Below are 18,785 nucleotides of genomic sequence, written 5' to 3'. Positions count from 1 at the left end.
ATTTGTCAAGTCTGGGTCACTTGAAACAAAACAGAACAAAAGCCTGTGAACAGAAGGCAGCTTTTAATTTATGATGCCACTAAGGCTCCTCTTCCTCCATAATAAAAGCTGCACATCATCTTCTAATGTTACAAAACACCTTAACAGTTCTGGTAAAAGTAGCCCAAATCAAAGCAGCATCCATGCTAAATTTTACTGAATGAACAAACAGTGCACAGAAATGAGGAAGAATGATCTGTGAGCCCAAAGGAAAGACATTTTAAAGAGCTGTCCTCCCCCGTATTCCTACCTAAACATTCTTATCAGTAAGAAAAGAAAAAAAGAGAAAGAAATGCTAGAAAATAATCACAGTTTGGACATTTAGACTTAGAATGAGAAACCTCAGATTTGTATCTCCTGTGGTCATTATAAAGATTTATAAGCCTCTTGGTTCTGCTGCCTTTTCATCACACCAGAAAGCTTGCTCCATCTAAAAAAAAATTGGGATTTTTAAAGATCATCTGAAAGTAAAATATTCAAAAGTTCACAATCTATAAATAAAAATATGACCTATAGTCACTTCTTCCCTTCCAAATCATTTCAAACTCACTATCCCAGGACCTCCTTGACTCTTTCATATATATCCAGTGACTCTTTCATATTTACAGTGTAACCCTTGTGCTATCCTAGGCACTTTAACATTGGGAGTTGGGTCATCTAGACCCACTAGACAGTACGCTGAACCTTTTTTCTTCAATGATTTGTGATCTTCACTGGTGTCCATGGATTACATGAAATCTTTCCACCTTTGTCCACCTTTGTCATGGTAGGGAAAACACGTCAATGTAAGGGTGGGGTCATCTAAGATAGCACAAGGGATACTGAAAAAAAAAGAAGAATAAATCATCTAATTTTGTGCAGGCTGAGTTGGAATTCTCCAACAGTATCATTAATATGAATAAAAGAGTGTGCCTCTTAAAAAAAAAAGCAAGAATTTGGTTTACTTTGCACCTGCTTGGGCCATGGCTGCCAATTTGGTTCTCACTTCTCTAAAACAACCAACCAAGAAGGCTCTTGTTTGCAGTTTCATAATGACCTCAGCGTGAAGTCAGGAGGACAGCTGGATGAAGCTTTTCCAGGAAAATAATTACTGCAGCCTCGGTGGATGCCTGTCCGTACATTCTTTGCAGGCATGACTTCTACAAAAATGGCAACTTTGTGGATGAGTTAATAGAGTTTATTTAAAAAACTGAATTTACAAAGGGATTTTGAACAGTTGCTGCACTTTCATTAAAGATACATAAACATAAATTTAAAAATGTATTAAAAAATGAGTCATTTATCAAAGTAAAGGAGGCCTAACTTAGATTTTTTCTGTCTATGGTGCCAGGGGCAAACGGTAAAACACTTTGATGCTATCATCAGTAGGTCAGCCTTCTCATAAAAACACTGGTGGTTTTGAACCTTTTCGCCTCACCTCAAAATGCTGTGGCCTGTCAAAGGTTTGTGGTCTGAGGAGCTGCATGAAAAGCACTTGCTCTAGGGTGTACTTGTCCTTTGTCAGAACCACTTTGGTGTGGAAAGTGAGACTGGATTTGAGACACATGAACACAAAGCAACAAAGGTAGCAATGTTGGACCCACAGACAGGAAAAACACTTCAGGGATTTGCTGGCATAGTTCATAAGTCTGCTAGGCCATGTTTGTTTATGTACAAAATTGGGAGGCATCCGCTGTAAAATGAGATTCAGTTGTAAAGTATTGTAATCTACAAATGTAAGTAATAAACAGTCAAACAGTTTTATCAAACATGAGCACTTAAACGTCTCACGATTACCCGATAATTTTATGACTTACACTCTCTGGCCTCTTTTTTTAGGTACATCTTACTAGTACCGGGTTGGACTCCATTTTGCCTTCAGAACTGCCTTAATCCTTGGTGGCATAGATTCAACAAGGTACTGAAAACATTCCTCAGAGAGTTTGGTCCATTTTGACATGACATTATCCTGCAGTTGCTGCAGATTTTTCAATCTCCCGTTCCGCCACATCCCAAAGGTTCTCTACTGGGTTGAGATTTAGTGACTGTGGGGGCCATTTGAGTCCACTGAACTCATGTTTAAGAAACCAGTCTGAGATGATTCCAGCTTTAATGACATGGCGCCATTTACTGCTGGAAGTAGCCATTAGAAGATGGTACACTGTGGTCATAAAGGGATGGACATGGTCAGCAACAATACTCAGGTAGGCTGTAGCATTGTAACAGTGCTCTATTAGTACAAAGGAGCCCAAAGTGTGCCAAGAAAATGTCCTCCACAGCATTACACAACCAGACTGAACTGTTGATACAGACAGGATGGATCCACACTTTCATGTTTTTGACACCAAATTTTGACCCTACCGTCTGAATGTTGCAGCAGAAATGAAGACTCATCAGACCAGGCAAAGTTTTTTCAATCTTCTGTTGACCAATATTGGTGAGCCTGTGTGAGTTGCAGCCTCAGTTTCCTGTTCTTAGCTGACAAAAGTGGCACCTGGTGTGTTCTTCTACTTCTGTAGCCCATCTGCTTCAAGGACATGTTGTGCGTTCAGAGATGTTCTTCTGCAGACCTCGGTTGTAACCAGTTGTTCTTTGAGTTACTATTGCCTTTCTATCAGCTGGAACCAGTCTGGCCATTCTCCTCTGACCTCTGTCATTTTCGTTTTCAGACCATTCTCTGTAAACCCTAGTGATGGGTGTGGGTGAAAATCCCAGTAGATCAGCAGTTCCTGAAATACTCAGATCAGCCTGTCTGGCTCCAAAAACCATGCTACGTTCAAGGTCACTTCGACCTCCTTTCTTCTTCATTATGATGCTCGGTTTGAACTGCAGCAGAGTGTCCTGACCATGTCTTCATCCCTACAAGCACTGATTCGCTACCATGTGATTGGCTGATTAGAGATTTTTGTTAATGAGAAGTTGGACAGGTGCACCTAATAAAGTGGCCAATGAGTGTAGATTTAAATTGTACAAATAACCAGCTGATTTCAAAAAGTTGCTCTATAAGCATGGTATCATTGTGCAGTTTCATTCTCTTGGCAGATTGGTTATGAAAGTGTTATTTTTTTATAAGTAAACTGGTGGTCAGATCATAGCCTTTCAAATGAAACACTTGTTTCAAGACAAATTTGAAATTTTGGCCCTGACACCAAAACAATATGACTCATGAAAGACTTGGAAAATGGCAACCTTAAAACTCCTGTAAAAAACTAGAATCTGGCTGAGCCAATTTCCAGTTGGGACTAAAATAAGTGTTTGTATCTTCTTCCTGAAAGCCAACAGTGGGAAGCCTGCATGGGGAGTCAGGGAGGCAAACACATGTAGACAGGCATGTAGCTGTACGCCATCAACCCCGATGAACCTTAGCTTTTGTTGGGTAAAGCCAAACCACTGCTCCTGCTGTGCTCAGGATGTGAAGCATAATGCAGGCAGTGTGACGGGTCTCTCTGCTAGGAAATCACATTATCTTCTTTCAACATGTTGAGACACAATAAACTGCTGAACTTTCCTGCCCCATGGTAGTTATGCATGTCAACAGTCTTCCCGCATAAGGAAAGTTTCTTCTTTTTTCTAAAGCAAATCTTTATAGGCCTTTTAGAACAAACCACATAGACATTACTGATTTGTTTAAATTCAAGAGTTCAAGGTTTTGAAACGACGTGTGCTCTTTAATCTGATCTTGTCCATACAAACATTTTCTGTTGCATACGTTGTAAACTGATCCTGTTTTTTCCTTTTTTCTTTCTCTTTTGAGGACGTACAGTTTGAAAAGACTTTCTGCTTTTGTTTGGCCGGATCACTTCTAATAAAACTCACCGAACATAGGCAGGTAGAGACCGTGTTTGTTTATATTTGGTTTGCAGTTCATGAACAATATTAAAATGAATTAGATTAATATGGGGTGGCAGGGCCAAACTGATATTTGTTCCAATAATTATTTTCTGTTGAGTAGTACGAGAAAATGTAAGCCTAGGAAAAATCAACTGCATCCACTGCTGCCTAGTATAAAATGTATTTAGGAATGAAATGATGTCCTCCACAGCCAAAAACATACTTCTTATGTGCCCTGATGTATCTAAGATGTTGTTGTATAACTCATACTGAGCAATTTATAATTTTACTGGGTGATTGCAAAGACAAACAAGTCTTCTGTCTGCTTCACCACTCCCTCACCTGTGGCCTACTTGGCTTATTGCAGTCCAAGTATTTTACTACATCCAAATCAAACTTGTTTTTTATAACTGGTTAAACTGGTTTCCACCGTTAAACTGCTCATCTATGCTTCACTTGAAACCTTTTTTAATAGTTTTAATCACCAGGGACCCAAAACAGAAATTCCACTGTCGGCTAACAAGCAGTCAACCGTTTTCTATGTAATGACTACAGCTTTGCTGTGGGACCTTGATGCTGTCATCTTAACATACCAGACACCTACTGGTGTGTGTCAGGCCCATATTGTATGCAACACTATTTAGCTTTTCTAAGCGTCAGTGTCTTTAATTGAGTGAGATTCAGCATAAACATCAAATTGGCTAAACCAGAGAAATAAATTCAACTGGAAGGAGAGTGAAGGAAACAGCATGTGAGAAGGATTATCGCTGGACAGATTAACTTCAAAGAGAAGTGCATCCTGAAATGAACTTCACTGAACCTGCAACTTGTTGCCGCTGAACCTAACTGTTAAAATAAGAAATGTATCCCAGGATAAACCTAAAAGGAAAATATTGTGGAAATGCATATTTTGCATTCAATTGTATGGATTGCCTGTCAGAGCAACTGTTGTGTTGTGCTTTCTGTTGTGTTGACAAACCCACTAGACTATTCTAATAGTTTAGTGGTATGAAAAAGTGTCTATACATGTGAATAAAATCAATTTTTTTGAAATGATTGACACAGAATGACCAATTTAGAATTGTCAGAGCAAGCTGGATCTGGCCTTGCGCACCAATGTGTCGAAGCATGACACTGAACCCCACCTTGCCTCTGGTGGAAGGTTGATGCCAGTGTTCGGCAGCAGAGCTGCCATGCTCAAGATAACTTTGTATAAAACCATCTTACAGTCCACAAGTCATCAGTCTCATTTAGACCAGAGATTTTCTCTGCAGTGAATATCTTTCATTTTTTGCCACTGAAGTGACGAACACACCATCTCTAGACATGTCTAAGTTACTTTGGAACCCATGGCCTATCCTGTCTGCCAGTTTGTTGCCCCTCTATTTAATGGAGGCTGTCAGGGATACACTTTTTTTGGCCACCTAGCGTGAAGGTGTTGCCTGGGACTCTACACTTATACTTGTCTATTCTACGGAGGTCACCAAAGACATTCCTCTTCTCCTTCTATGTCGAAGTGTCCTTGGGCAAAACACTGAACCTCACCTTGCCTCTGGTGGAAGGTTGACGCCAGTATTCAGCAGCGGAGCCGCCATCAGTGTGTGAATGGGTTAACGGGACTGTGATTGTAAAGCGCTTTGGGCCTACGAGGAACGTGGAAAAGCGCTATACAAGCCATTTTCCATCTGACCTTTGTATACATATTACCTCTAACTGTCATAAAAGCATGAACTGAGGATCAACCATCTGTTCTGATGCTCCTTTACTCAGCATACAGAGGAGGAGCCATTGACCCAGCTCTGGTCTACAAATCGTTAGTTATGAATAAAAAATACTTGTGGCTCTATCTTGAAGCCCAGAAGACAACATCCTTGTTTCTGTAAACATCCTACATCTTGTGCCTCTGACCTTTTCAAAACCTCTAGACAGATTTTGGACATAAACTTGACGTTCTGGTAGAATGGAACAAATCTTCCCAGACAAGAAGATGCCAGTGAGATTACTGAGAGATGGGAGACATGACAACCCAGGCAGGACACAGTAATCGTGGAAGAGGAGATATGAAGCCAGATGAAGGACAATGAGAACGCATAACAGGCTTCATTAAGCAGTTGCCTCTTTGCTCTTTGTCCCTGAGCCCCTTGAACTCGGTGTGGTGCTTCGGCCTCCTCAAGAATTTTCTGAGCTCCTTCCTGGACTAAAAGGGGCGGGTATCTGGGCTGTGAGGGCCGAGCGTGACTAATGCAGGAACCCGGTGATGCCGCAGCATGCTGGTTAAGGGGGGGGGTCAGTCAGGAGCGATGTGACATAGCATGCTGCTGACACACACAGGGCAGGACAAAAACTCCAGCCACCGCCTTTGCTGCCCCTCCCTATCTGTCACCCCACCGATTCCACCCCCACCTGCTATTCACAGCAGCTCTTTTCAGCAGGTCATTCACAGGGCCAATAAAGAAGCTAACTTACTCTGTTCTCTCTGAAATGTGCACTGTCAGAAAGAGAGCTGGAATGGTGGGGGTGGACTTCCAAGATATCTTACGATCTCCATGATAAAGGGAGCTGAGCTGCAACCACCATTTTGTGTCTGAGAGCAACTTTTAACGCCAAGCATTTCCAAAGAAATCAACAGAAGGAAAAACGGGGTTGAGATTCACTTCCAGATGTGGCACAAACGTCAAAACCGAAATAGTCCTAAAAAGGCTTTTTTATTGTTAACTGTAATAAAAAAAAAAAAAAAATGAAAAACAAACTTGTAAACTTATAAAAAAATATTTTCAAATATATAAAATTCGTAAGCTTGAACTATTTCTACAGTTTAATGTATTTAATTACCCCTTAGCGCATCAGGAATTAACCTGATGCTAAAGCAAACTAAGTTAAAGTTGTTTCAGACATTAATCAGAACCAGGACATTCTTTTGTGGAGAAAAGGTTCAGAGTGGAAGAGGACAAACAGAGCTGCACTTAATCCTTTAAGATGGGTGCGGCTGTGATCCTTGAATAACAAATTCCGATAAACTGACTTTCTCTCTTTCGCAATATTTTTTATTGTGTAGCCTCTAATATTTAAAAAAAGCTTGTGTTTCATTAAATTTTTCTACATCCTAAATATGTGTAACTAATTAACTACTTTTTATTTGGTGATAATAAATATATTTTTATGTGTGATTTACATGTTATGTGTAGAAGTTGGGTTTCTTTTCTGCATTTTAAACAATATTAAAGACCCACTCTGATCATCTCTTGATCTGTTTTAAAAGCGTTCCCAGTGGTCTTTTCTTTTATGCTGTTTTTAGGAAAAATCAAAAAAACCTGTGTCGTCTTGTAGGACATAGTTTCTGCAGAGCAGCGGGAGTTCTTTAGAAATTTGCCTCTGAGTTGTGGGCGGAACTGTTGTCGCGGAGTAAGCCCACCCCTACTTCCCAATACCCATTTGTTTACACGGCCTCCTGTTAACTTGCAACCCCTCACACCTAACAATACCGGTGCAACAAAAATGATGAGCAATATTGGAGCTATGCAGACATTTTGAGCCAGATGCTAGCTCAGATGCGGAAAACAAAGACATACATGGATGTAGTCGTCCACAAGTGGATGCATCAGAATGGAGCCTGTGGCTTGCTGTAGTAGCTTCCAGACCTACAAGTTTTTTCCAATGAGATTCACAATGATTTGAAAAATTGAAATACTCAAAAATTCAATTTTAAACTTAGTTTTCCCTTATATTCGTCATCCATCATTGGAAAAGTACCATGAGAACATGTTAAAACATCCAAAACACAATCTTCATTGAAATGGAATGGAATTTTGTTTATAATTCCTTGTTCCATGTGGTTGGGAAATCAGTGTTCACCTAAACTGTGGGAAAGAGAATCTCTTTAATTAACTCCTCCTTGAGTTCATGCAGGTAATCTACTGCAAACAGACTCAGAGATCATGAGCACTTCTCTGAGCCAGTTGCCTGCTGCACACACTCTGTAGAGGTTAAGTATGTGTTTGTATGACTGCAGAGGCAGCTCTTGGCACTGTGATTGATGAGTTACAGCGAGCTGGAGACATCCAGAGTGAGCATGCTCCAACCTCTGTCCTCCTCCTCGAGCCTTCGGACAGCCTCAACTCCCAGCATCCATGACACAAAGAAACTCCAAACACAACCACAGTCTTAACACATTAACAGCCTTCAGCCAGTCTTTTAAAAAGAGACCACAGCCTTACATGAGCTCTCTCATGCACATGTTCTCCAGACTCTTTTTCCACTCAAATTATCAAAAAAAAAAATAAATAAATCTGAGTGCCACTGCTCAGTCTGGAGAGCAACAGAGCCACAAAATGAAAGCTTGAATAGTCTACTCTCAGGATGTTGTTTAATTTCACCCAGATGTTCTCCACAACTCAATTCAAGAATGGAAAATGATTCTGCACATCCCAGATTCCACTAGATTTGCTCTGACACCATAAGATACGACTATCTCTGTTTTTTCTGTCTAAGAATGATGCCTTGTGTGTCCCCAGTGGAGTCCCCTGACAGAAAGTCTCCCTCTATTATTACAGCGGACTGCTGCTTTCAGCAGCAGCAGTTTAGGTCAGTATGACGAGGAGAATCCTCAGCAATAAATCTAAAAATACTGTCCTACATACACACACCTTAACTCCAGCTCAAACAAGAGAGGTGGTTTGGGAAATGATGACACTGAGGAGATTCTCTTTTTAAAACTAAACTCATGCATGGAAGTCACAGGATGCACCTGCCTGAATGCAAATGTGTTCAAGTGTTCAGTGATGGTTGCTGGCATGACATTCCTGTACAAGTGTGTGGAGTTCATTTATAGTCCCCATCCGCACAGGAGCATTTCTCCAACTGCTACCTGATACTTGAGGAAAAATTCAGTGCCTGAAAACAAAAGAACAGAAAAACAACAGCTCCTCTGTGTCAGCAGAGCGCATGTACCAATACTATCAGAGCGTGATGGACAAAAGAGATGATAGATAAGAGGAATCTTGCGCTTTCACTTTCCTTAAATTATTTTTTTAAAAGAGAAAAGCAGCTGAAAGTACCCGAAGCTCTTCCCCCCCCAAAAAGCAGAACATGTTTTTTTTTAGTCTGCAAGCAGCTTTTCTATCTCATAAGGTGGAAAATATTAAAAACAAACCAGCAGTGGTTCTACTTTTTGCCTTATTGCACGCTGTACAGTAATTATATCAGTCTGGATACAATGGAAAAGGTAGGGAAGGCTAAATATTTGATTTAAAAAATCAGATTAGTTTGTAATTACAACAATTTTAAACACTTTTTCCTGTCTTAGTCTTGTTTGTCTCCTGCACACAGGATAAAGGATTTTTGTTGCAACTTAAATAAAAGTTATTCTTATTTGCGTGAAGGAATAGAGCATGTTTATTTTTCCCGTTTCTGCAAAGTAGTAGAAGAGAATATTTTTTGCAAATATGTATGTTTTGATATGCCTACCGTTGTCATCCACTTGCATAGTCCCAAAACACTGCAAAACTAAAACAACTCCAATCAGCAGGTTGAGCGTCTTTTCAGCAGCCATATCCAAGTTCTGCAGATGTCTCCTCACTTATCCCGCTGTAATTCTCCTTCAGCCACCGCGCTCCTCCCGGAGAGGACTCCGTTTGCTCGCCTGCTGCTGCTGTCGCTTCTAAAATGCAGACCTGCCTTCTGAGCTGCTGATTTCGCTTCCGCGCTGTGCGCTCCCGGACGCAGACGCGTACTCCGCCTCCAAGATGACTCAATTAGAAAAAGACAAAGAGAGAATTCGCTGCGTAAAGACGCATCCCAGCTTCACGTTAGGGTCTCATCCTGCTGGTCCGAGGTGCTGCGCGCAATGTGAGGGAGAAGTGAAACGCGCTGTCTCTCAGAATAAAGTGCGCTCCCCACCGGCATCAGCTCCTCACAGCCAATGATAGTAATGCTCAGTGTGCACAACAATTTGAACAGCCACATAATGTGAGAGATTAGAACTAATCGATTTAGGATGCGTTATCTGTATTTTATTCTTGCAGATTGGTTAATGTTTAGTCAAAACTCCAGAATTTGCTTCATTTATTAAACTTTTTTTATTTAAAGATTCTTGTTTTCCGAAATCCAGTCATTTCTGAATAAGAGCGCCCTCCTCAGGGAAGATCTAAGGTCACTGAGAAAAGTTCCCTTTTTATTTATTTTTTGCAATCCCCAAAACACGTTCAAGAGTACAACATTTTGTATGAATTTTCCTTGGTTCAGGATGCAGATGTACTTTGAAAACATTTTTTTATGCAGGCAACAAACCATTCCGACCTGCAGCTGCAGAAGTCTCTGAATTTATAATGACTGATGGGGGATAAACCGACACAGAATAATGCATCATTCAATTTTCGTTCAATGCAATATTTTGGAATGAAAAAATGATTGCATTCAGTGAAAATTAATGTAGAAGCCAAAATCTTCTTTAAAGCTACAGGTTTTTGCTGCACATGTAGCCCAAATACTTCACACTGCCAAGTCGACCACAAAATTTGCCTGAATAAAGATTTACTTATCTTTTGTTCTCCAAGAGCCGTCAGGACAATCATCATGTTCCTTATGTGGTTTAAGTATTGCTAAAGACGGGAAATTTGGGATCTCTCATGTGGGGCAGAATCTTTGTTCTGTTTCTTTACTCGGGACGACCTGCCACATTATTTTTCTCTTGTTGCTCCTTAGTTGGCCTGTGTATCCAGGCAGGATAACTTGAACCATATGCTTGTTCCAATTAGGTTTGCGCTCATTACTATGTGGCTTCAGGGGCTGCATAACAGCCATGGAAAGACAAAGCTGTTTTGTAATATTTCTGGCAGGTATTTGGCTTTAAAAACTTGTAAGTAAAGTCTTGCTGCCTTGAATAAACTTTTTATGGCAAAAAGGTACCGGTAATACATTTATATAAAATAAAGGTAAAAACACATTTAAAAAATGCCTTACTATTTAATCATAATGAAAAAATTAACTAGTGACAGTGAGAAGCTTTATTGAGGACAAAACAGAAAACAATCACAAAATACCACATTCAAAAAAAGAGAATAGGGAATAAAGAAAGTTAATAAATGTCTTCATTGTCACTTATTTTTGCAGAGATATTCCGATTTGATCTTGTCTGCAAAGCAAACATGAAGTTTCTCACTCCCTCAGAATGACTTGGCATATTGCTTTGGTCGTGCATTTCCTCATAAAAAGCTGTTACTGCTGAATTATGCCCACGCTGTTATGGGATAAATCTCCAACCCGGGCAGTGTAACCCTTGTGCTATCCTAGGCACTTTACCATTGGGAGTTGGGTCATTTGGACCCCACTAGACAGTGCGCTGAACCTTTTTTCTTCAATGATTTGTGATCTTCACTGGTGTCCATGGATTACATGAAGTCCTCTTCACCTTTATCCACTTTTGTCATGGTAGGGATAACACGTCAACGTAAGGGTGGGGTCATAGGATAGCACAAGGGATAACCATCACATCTGTAGAGAGAGAGCGGCGCTCTCATGCACACCAGCGAGCAGGAGTGCAGATCTTCCTGTTTGATGATAGACGTCCCGGAGCACCCCGCTGCAACATTTCACTGAGCCTTTTTCTATGCTCTTGCCGTGTGACATCATGCATTCAGTTACAGGTGCTGTGAACCTTAGCTTGGATGCTGACCACACAGCCTCCCTGAAGTGAATTCAAAGAACATCAAATTGTGTGAGACATCGTAACCAAACATAATTCCAGCAACATCAAGGTCTTCAGTATGGCATTGGTGAGTGGAACTTTCCTAATGCCCAAAGTTGTGTCACTGTGGCATTTATAGTGCAGAGTCACCTAATAAATACAGAACAAAGAGACCGTCTGGCAGTTGGGCACTGAAAAACTGAGGAGAAAAGGGTGCACTCTGTCTTGGTTTTTCCATTAAAGCTTTGCTCATTATCCCACCTTGAAACAGCTTTAATGAGACCTCAAAAGCTTGTTTGTTCTACTGCTTTTGAATCTGAATTATAGAAAGGGCTGAACAGCCTAGCCCCTGGCATAAACAAACTGTAAAAAAAAAGCAGCTTTCAGGTTTATTTAGGAAGAATTAATCATAGTATGTTTTCTTTCATGTCATGTTCATACACACTTGTTTGCATGTTCTCCTTGTGGAGCACCAACAGACATCGTGGAGTGACCTGCACCTCCATCTTTGGCTTTGTGCATTCTTATGTCAGCCACAATCGAGTCATTTGTAATTTCTCAAATTAAAGCGAAAAAAAAAAAACTGTTTAAAAAAAATTACAGGTTATGCACAAAAATGTTTGTATCTCATGCAGTTACAACTGCAGACACACAGCCATCCAGACGCCACATGGGGGATGGCACGTGGGACGGCAGCATAGGGGTGGCTGGATTGGATGTTTTGCAAAATGTGATGATGCATTGACTTTATTGTGCTTTTTACTGCAGCTTAATCAACCACCTGAAGGTAAAATACAGCCAAGCATGAAGCCAGTCAATATTTAAATTAAATAAGGAAAGGTAGTGTCTTGGGTCCCACTGAACCATCCCTATTAACAGTCATGTGTATTATCGCACATAGATTTAACAGCAGGAGTGGATTTAAAAACTCATAACTATGAGAGTTTTCAGGATGTTCAGGCTACAAGGGTAATTTTTTTATTCTGACATTTTGACAGAACAAGTGTATTTTTCCAGAATCGGTAAACAAACAAAGCAGTGACCTTTTAGATGGATTCTGCTAGGTGATTAGCAAAACTGCCACAATACCTCTAGAGGAGAAACAGCTGACTAACGTTGCCTCACCAACTGCACAAAGGCTGCTCCATTCAACTGCTCAAATGACGAACCTTCCAGAGTTTTTCTTGAACAAAAAACACGCAGCTGCATATTTTTTCCATCAGGGGGGGATCATAGGAGAGCGTGAAAGCTGGACAGGGCAAATGGAAGGCGGCTTTGTTTATGTTTAGATGGTGGAACAACTGATAAAATAATTGCTCTACGGTAAAAGAACAGGTGTTATGAATTCAAAATGTTGTGTTTTTTTTCACATATAGTTACTCTTGTATTCCTCAGGTCACTTTAGTTGTTTTTAATCATGTAATTCATAAAACTTTGAGTCAACTTTGTCAAAATGAGTAAATAAAGGAAAGATTACTCCTGTTTGGCTCAAAACGGCAATATGCGGTGTTAGATTAAAAGAGAAAACAAATGGAGGGATCTACTTCAGTGCAGGAAAAAGACAAATGTGATCAAAGAAGGGAAACCACTCAGACGGATATCGATCCTGTGCTCCTTTGATAAATCTGTGACCCAGAATCCATACAGACTCACTGGAGACTCTGCAGAAATTTAAGCAAACTTTATTGAGTCTAGAGTGAAGTTTTTGTGCAACCAAAATGTGTCCACTATATTTACTTTACATATTTCTCATAAAGGAAATGGTAGTCGCTTTGCAGGTGCACTGATTCAATTCCTTAGATCCACAAACAGCTTTTTTAATGTTCTGTCGGTGCAATGAATTCCTGTTTTCCATGACGTAAAGTTTTGATTGTCTTTACAGCTCACTGTGCTAAAAAAAAAAAAAAGTGGCTGGAATTGTACTCCCATTTAACTCCAATGACAAAAATAAATAAAATGTTTTGATGGAAAACAAAACATTTCAAAACACTCTTTCAAACTCCAAACTAAAATAATATTTTTAGGATTACTGACATTTGTGTGAGGATTGTTCCATTTGGCTTGACTTTTTCGTGAACATTTCCTTCATTCTTCTTTGTAGCATTTTTTTGGCAATCAGTTGGTTGATGAATATTACTGCTACCAGCTGGTCTGGACTGTGGATCAGTACAGCTATACCATATCCCATACTATAGCTTCTGATTTAGATGGAAATAAAAAAAAAATATGTTTTACAATCATTATATTTTATTAAAATAGAAATCTTCTTGAATCTCTCTCTGCACCATTTTTGGGAACACAATTTCCACAGCTTTGAGACTTGATGCTTGACTTGCTAGATCTCTGATACCGACTTCTTTTGTGCATTTCAACAATGCAACCCTCCACAGCGAGAATGTCCCAGCAATAAATCAGATGTTTATTGATTTATGCCTCTGAGCTTTTACGGTCAGCACCATTAACATCAAGAGAGTAATTGTACAGTGGATTGGAAAAAGACATCCTTGTATCCTTCCAGTTCCAATCCTGTTGGGAAAGAAAACAGTTAATGTTTGGGCCACTCTCCCATGCACAGACAAGAGGCTGAAAGCCTGACTTCAGACACTTCACCTCATTTTCCTGTTTCCAGGGGTAGACGCTGATTGATAGCCCAGGAATAAAATTTATCTTCGAGTTAACGCCAGGACAACTGGTTCGCCTTCCATCCGCCGATGGGAGCTGGAGGGGAAGAGAATTAAACGAGTTTAAATTAGTGAGAGCCCATGAACTACAGGAACGATTAAAATCAAATTGACTTCTCACACATTTATATTTGCTTCCATAACCTCGAGAAAATATGAATCAACTAATTTTCTCTGTGCTTTAAAGTGCAGGTTGAGCTGCTGGAGAGACCACTTCACACCTACACCTGCCTATTTATAGCTGCATCCTCAGCTACAAGCAAACAAGCACCGGCCTGCCAAGACTAATACAGAAATACTTTACATCCTCGATTTGATTTGTAGAATTTTATAAAACTACTCTGACCTTTTAAGTGTAAAAAAAAAAAACTACAGGTTTTTTTTTTTCGAACTAATTCAGTTTTATGGTTATGCAACAGCATTAAAACAAATAAAAAAGCTTGGATTGTATCATCTGCTGTGCTGTGTCTTTCTCTGTCACAGCACAAATGACGTTTCCTGGGAATAATAAAAGCTCTGTGTAGTTATACACTTCTGATTCTGTTTCCTTTGGTGGCTCTGCAAATCACACCAACAAATCACTCAATGCAAAAATATTTTAAAGACCACAACAACAAATAAAAAAGTAAAAAACATTTAAAACAAAAAAAAACATGACATTTTAGAAATAAAAATAAAAATCCAGAAACCACAATTTAAGAAACCCAAAAACAAAAGTTTTTTCCAAAAATCAAAATGAAATGTTAATACATGAAACAAAATAAGAAACTGGAAAAGTAGCTATGGAGCATCACTGATTAACCCTTGTGCTATCCTAGGCACTTTAACGTTGAGAGTTGGGTCATCTAGACCCACTAGACAGTGCTCTGAACCTTTTTTCTTCAATGATTTGTGTCCATGAAATCTTTCCACCTTTATCCACCTTTGTCATGTTAGGGAGAACACGTCAAAGTCAGGGTGGGGTCATCTAAGATAGGACAAGGGTTAAGAGATGACATTTAAGTTTTGAAGAAAAGGGAAAGCAGAAGGATGCTTTGCCTGAACTGTGGTAAAGAGTTGAATAATCAAGCACCAAACTTTGCAGTGTCTGTGGCCAGAAGCTATAAGAAATATCTCCTGTTGGAAGGAATTTCCTTGCCAGATAACTTCCTAGTGAACAAAAACCATCATCCAGTCACTGACGACCCACAATAACTACCTTCTCTGGTTTCTAATTTTTATTTTTATTTTTGGAATTTCATTTTGATTTCTGGAAACGACTTCTGTTTTCTAAAACATTTCCTCTTTTTCCCCCCTTTTTATTGGAATTGTTTATTGTTGTTTTGGAAATACGTTTTAGCTGTTTTGATTTCTAAAACGTTAGGTTCCTTTTCATAATTTCTTTTTCCTTTTTTAAATTGTCATTGAGGTTTGTTAATATGTTTTCACATTGAGTGATTTGTTGAGGGTGTATGACAATACATAGAGCTTTTTATTATTATTGTTCTCAGGGAATGTCATTTGCTCTATAGGATTGATTTTGGTTTTGTAGCCTGTTTTTGCAATAATCCACAGAAGACATGAAAAAAAAAACACAAACTCGCAGAGACGACTGCAAAATCAATTATTTTGAATCTGAAATTTAATTTAGCAGAAAGCACCTTTTGACCTGGTTTAATGTGGGTGGGATCCACTTACTCAATAAATGTGTGCAAAAAAACAGTAAAAAAAATTAAATTTGTGTGGCCAAGCTACACAAACTGTATTTGCCGTTGATTGATTGGACATTTCTGTCAGCTGACCTCTGCCCTCCGCTCAAAGCCAGGGTCATTCATCACCCCGTAGTCCATTGGGTCGTGTTTTCTGTGTGGCAAAAAGACATCATCACCCATTCTGTGAGCAACAGCGCAGCCAGAAAAAAACAACAACATGCAACTGCCATAAAACAACTCACTTTGTGTGGCATTTTTTCCTGCAAAAAGCAAGAACGCAAACAGCAACTCCGGCTAAAAGGAGCAGAAGCCCGATGGCGATGCCGGCATACACAGAATCTAAACAAGGAAACGTGGTTATTTCAGAGTGATAATTAAATTCAGCTGATAGGTCAATAAAACTGGGTGGGGAGGAGAGGAGCGGTGAGTTTCATCATTACCCAGCTGTATGCCTTCTGTTGTTGGTGGAGAGGTGGTGAGGGATGGTTTCTCCTTCACATGACAGCGGTTTCCTGTCCATCCTGGCTGACACCTGCAGGCAGACAAAGAGAAAAATCATGTATAGTCAGCAGAGGATGTAGAAATTAGCTGTGGATCATCAAAATTCTGATCGATCAAAATGCACATCTGTAAATCCTTCCAATAAATCTTTATTATAGTTTTTCTTTACAGAAGCATCATATCTCTGGAACATATTACTATCTCAGCAGATGTGTATTCACTCACAACAGAAAATGGTTTAGAAAAAATGGAATCTCCTTTTTTTTTAGATATTTCTATACGGACACACTGGGCATCTGACAGACGTTCAAGAGCGCTTCTTTTTCTACTGTTTACCAGCGCATGTCTGCCATACAGTTGGAAGAGGCTTGGTGGGAAATGACAGAGTGGTGTAAATCTCGTGAATCTCACTCCAGGCTTTTTCTTTCACAGTTCTATTAAGATATGAGAAAAGCAAGGAGTCATAGCCCAAACCGCAATCATTCATTTCATCTTTATGATCAATTTTCAAACATAAATAAAAAGGGACACCATCCCCACCAAATTCAAGTCCCTGATTGGTCAAAATACAACCTGGTTTAACTTTCAACATGCGTTCACATGTTTTGCACGTAAAGCCCCAAAAACGGTCACGGAAACTTGCGTAGGAATGCTTGAATCGAGAGTTTTGAACGCAGAAGCCTGAAACAGGCATTCACGTGCGTTTGCATTGATTTTTCATTGGAAGTGGCCGCTTGAACACGTGTGGCTGAAACTACAGATGCTTTTAGACATGCTTAAGAGGAGTTTGTGTTCTCAAAGCAAATATTTGGAGAATCCAGAAATCTTTTGAGAAAAGAACATGTTTATATCTATATATGTTTTTGAATATGTAATGTATGAAATGTACAGTGATAGCTCAAAGAAAAAATCAATTTCTGTTGAAGTATTTCACTTTGAACACTTAGTATGAAAGATATCTGTTAGGCACTGTGTTTGGAATAAACAAGTAGTAAGTAATTTGTTTGATGTGCTTAATCTCAGCAGTCAACATCTGGTCAATATGAGCCTGATTTCCCAGCAACACCCTCTATTATGCAGCTCCGAGCAAAGCCAGATTGTGTCACTACCGTTCAGAGTGGTCAGCGTTCACATTGTGAGGCGATCTAGCTGTGGCAGTGAGCTGTTCCTGGCTCGCTTCCCCGGGGGATTCTGCTCAGCAGAGAGGAGACGTGAATGGAGGAGGTTCTACAGCTGCTGTTAGAGCTGGAACCGTTTCAGGAGCTCCATTCAACAGCGAGCAGCGAATGCCAGGCCAAAGTCTTGTTGCGTAATGAGAGGAGGCAGTGGTGGCGACGCTGCATTAAGGGAATGTTGGACAGGGACATTAACGGGAACGGAAATTAAATATGAAGGAGCTGATGGGGAGGGAGAGCTAGGATTTGTGTAACACAAAGCAGTTATATGTATGATCATTTTTTATTATTAAAAAAGGGAAAATGTGTTTGTGCTAAAAGCAGAAACATTGCCTTTTATTTTTACAACCTGTGCTGGACTGACGGCAGCTGAGAGGCTAAGCTGTGGCACAGAAATGGAAGGAAAAACAATAAAGAATCTGCCTACAAGTCAGGTACAGATAGTCATGTTCTTATTTCAAAGGTTACAACCTGCAGACAAAAATAAAGATATGAATGTAAGTTAAGCTTTCAGGCAAGATGCTGTTTTCTGAGCAAAAGTCCCACTCCAATCATCTTTAGAACTAAAGATATCTTAATTTACAGCCAAAATCAAGGACATAGTTTCTGCAGAGCAGCAATTGTTCATTAGAAAATTGGCTCTGAGTTTTGGGCCAGACTGTTGCCCGCTCCCCTTCCCCTTTCCATTGGTGAAAACCTGTAGCAAAACTCAATTTTCATTGGTGAAAGTCGTGTTTTAATCTTTTAAAATGTTCTTGTGACTTTTTTCTAATGATGGAGGACATTTGAAAAGAATATTAAGCTCAAAACTGTGTTTCTAAATATTTCTTTACATAAATAATTGTGAATCAGGAGGAGATGAAAACATGCCATTGCAAAAAGCTTGTAGCAGCGTCGTGAACTCAACAGGCGGCAAGCTCCCTCCATTCTGATGCATCTACTTCCATTTGATTAGATCCATAGAATTAGCTCCAGAATTGCATGACATTCTTTTCATTCCGGCAATGTTAGGTAAGCGGTGTGAGGGGCTGTAGCCTAGCTGGAAAAGGTTGGGAAGTCAGGGAAGGCTTACTCGGCCCCAACAGCCCCGCCCACAATTTAGAGGTGAATTGCTGATGAGGCACAGCCACTCTGCAGAAACTATGTCCTAGAAAATGACAGTTTTTTTTTATTTTGGCTAAAAACGGAGAAACAGCATAATTATAAT

At 39.8% G+C, this 18,785-nt stretch overlaps 2 protein-coding genes across 2 annotated transcripts in view; both read right to left on the bottom strand.

Moving 5' to 3' along the window:
• plxdc2b (plexin domain containing 2b) overlaps positions 1–9,786 on the bottom strand; it is an 89,323-nt gene extending 79,537 nt beyond the window's left edge. The window contains exon 1 of the mRNA XM_011488999.4: positions 9,313–9,786. Coding sequence (XP_011487301.1) covers positions 9,313–9,397 — 85 coding nt within the window. The 5' untranslated portion in view covers positions 9,398–9,786. The remainder of the gene's footprint in view (positions 1–9,312) is intronic.
• A 3,410-nt stretch (positions 9,787–13,196) lies between these two features.
• The window catches only part of malrd1 (MAM and LDL receptor class A domain containing 1), a 47,749-nt gene continuing 42,160 nt past the window's right edge, over positions 13,197–18,785 (bottom strand). The window contains exons 29-33 of the mRNA XM_011488998.4: positions 16,343–16,434; positions 16,145–16,241; positions 15,993–16,053; positions 14,141–14,248; positions 13,197–14,056 (exon numbers count right to left, since the gene is read on the bottom strand). Coding sequence (XP_011487300.1) covers positions 13,958–14,056; positions 14,141–14,248; positions 15,993–16,053; positions 16,145–16,241; positions 16,343–16,434 — 457 coding nt within the window. The 3' untranslated portion in view covers positions 13,197–13,957. The remainder of the gene's footprint in view (positions 14,057–14,140; positions 14,249–15,992; positions 16,054–16,144; positions 16,242–16,342; positions 16,435–18,785) is intronic.

Source organism: Oryzias latipes, chromosome 20 (genome assembly GCF_053564925.1).
Source record: "Oryzias latipes strain Hd-rR chromosome 20, Olatipes_Hd-rR_3.1".
Taxonomy (NCBI): Eukaryota; Metazoa; Chordata; class Actinopteri; order Beloniformes; family Adrianichthyidae; genus Oryzias; species Oryzias latipes.
This window is presented reverse-complemented; position numbering and strand designations above follow the sequence as displayed.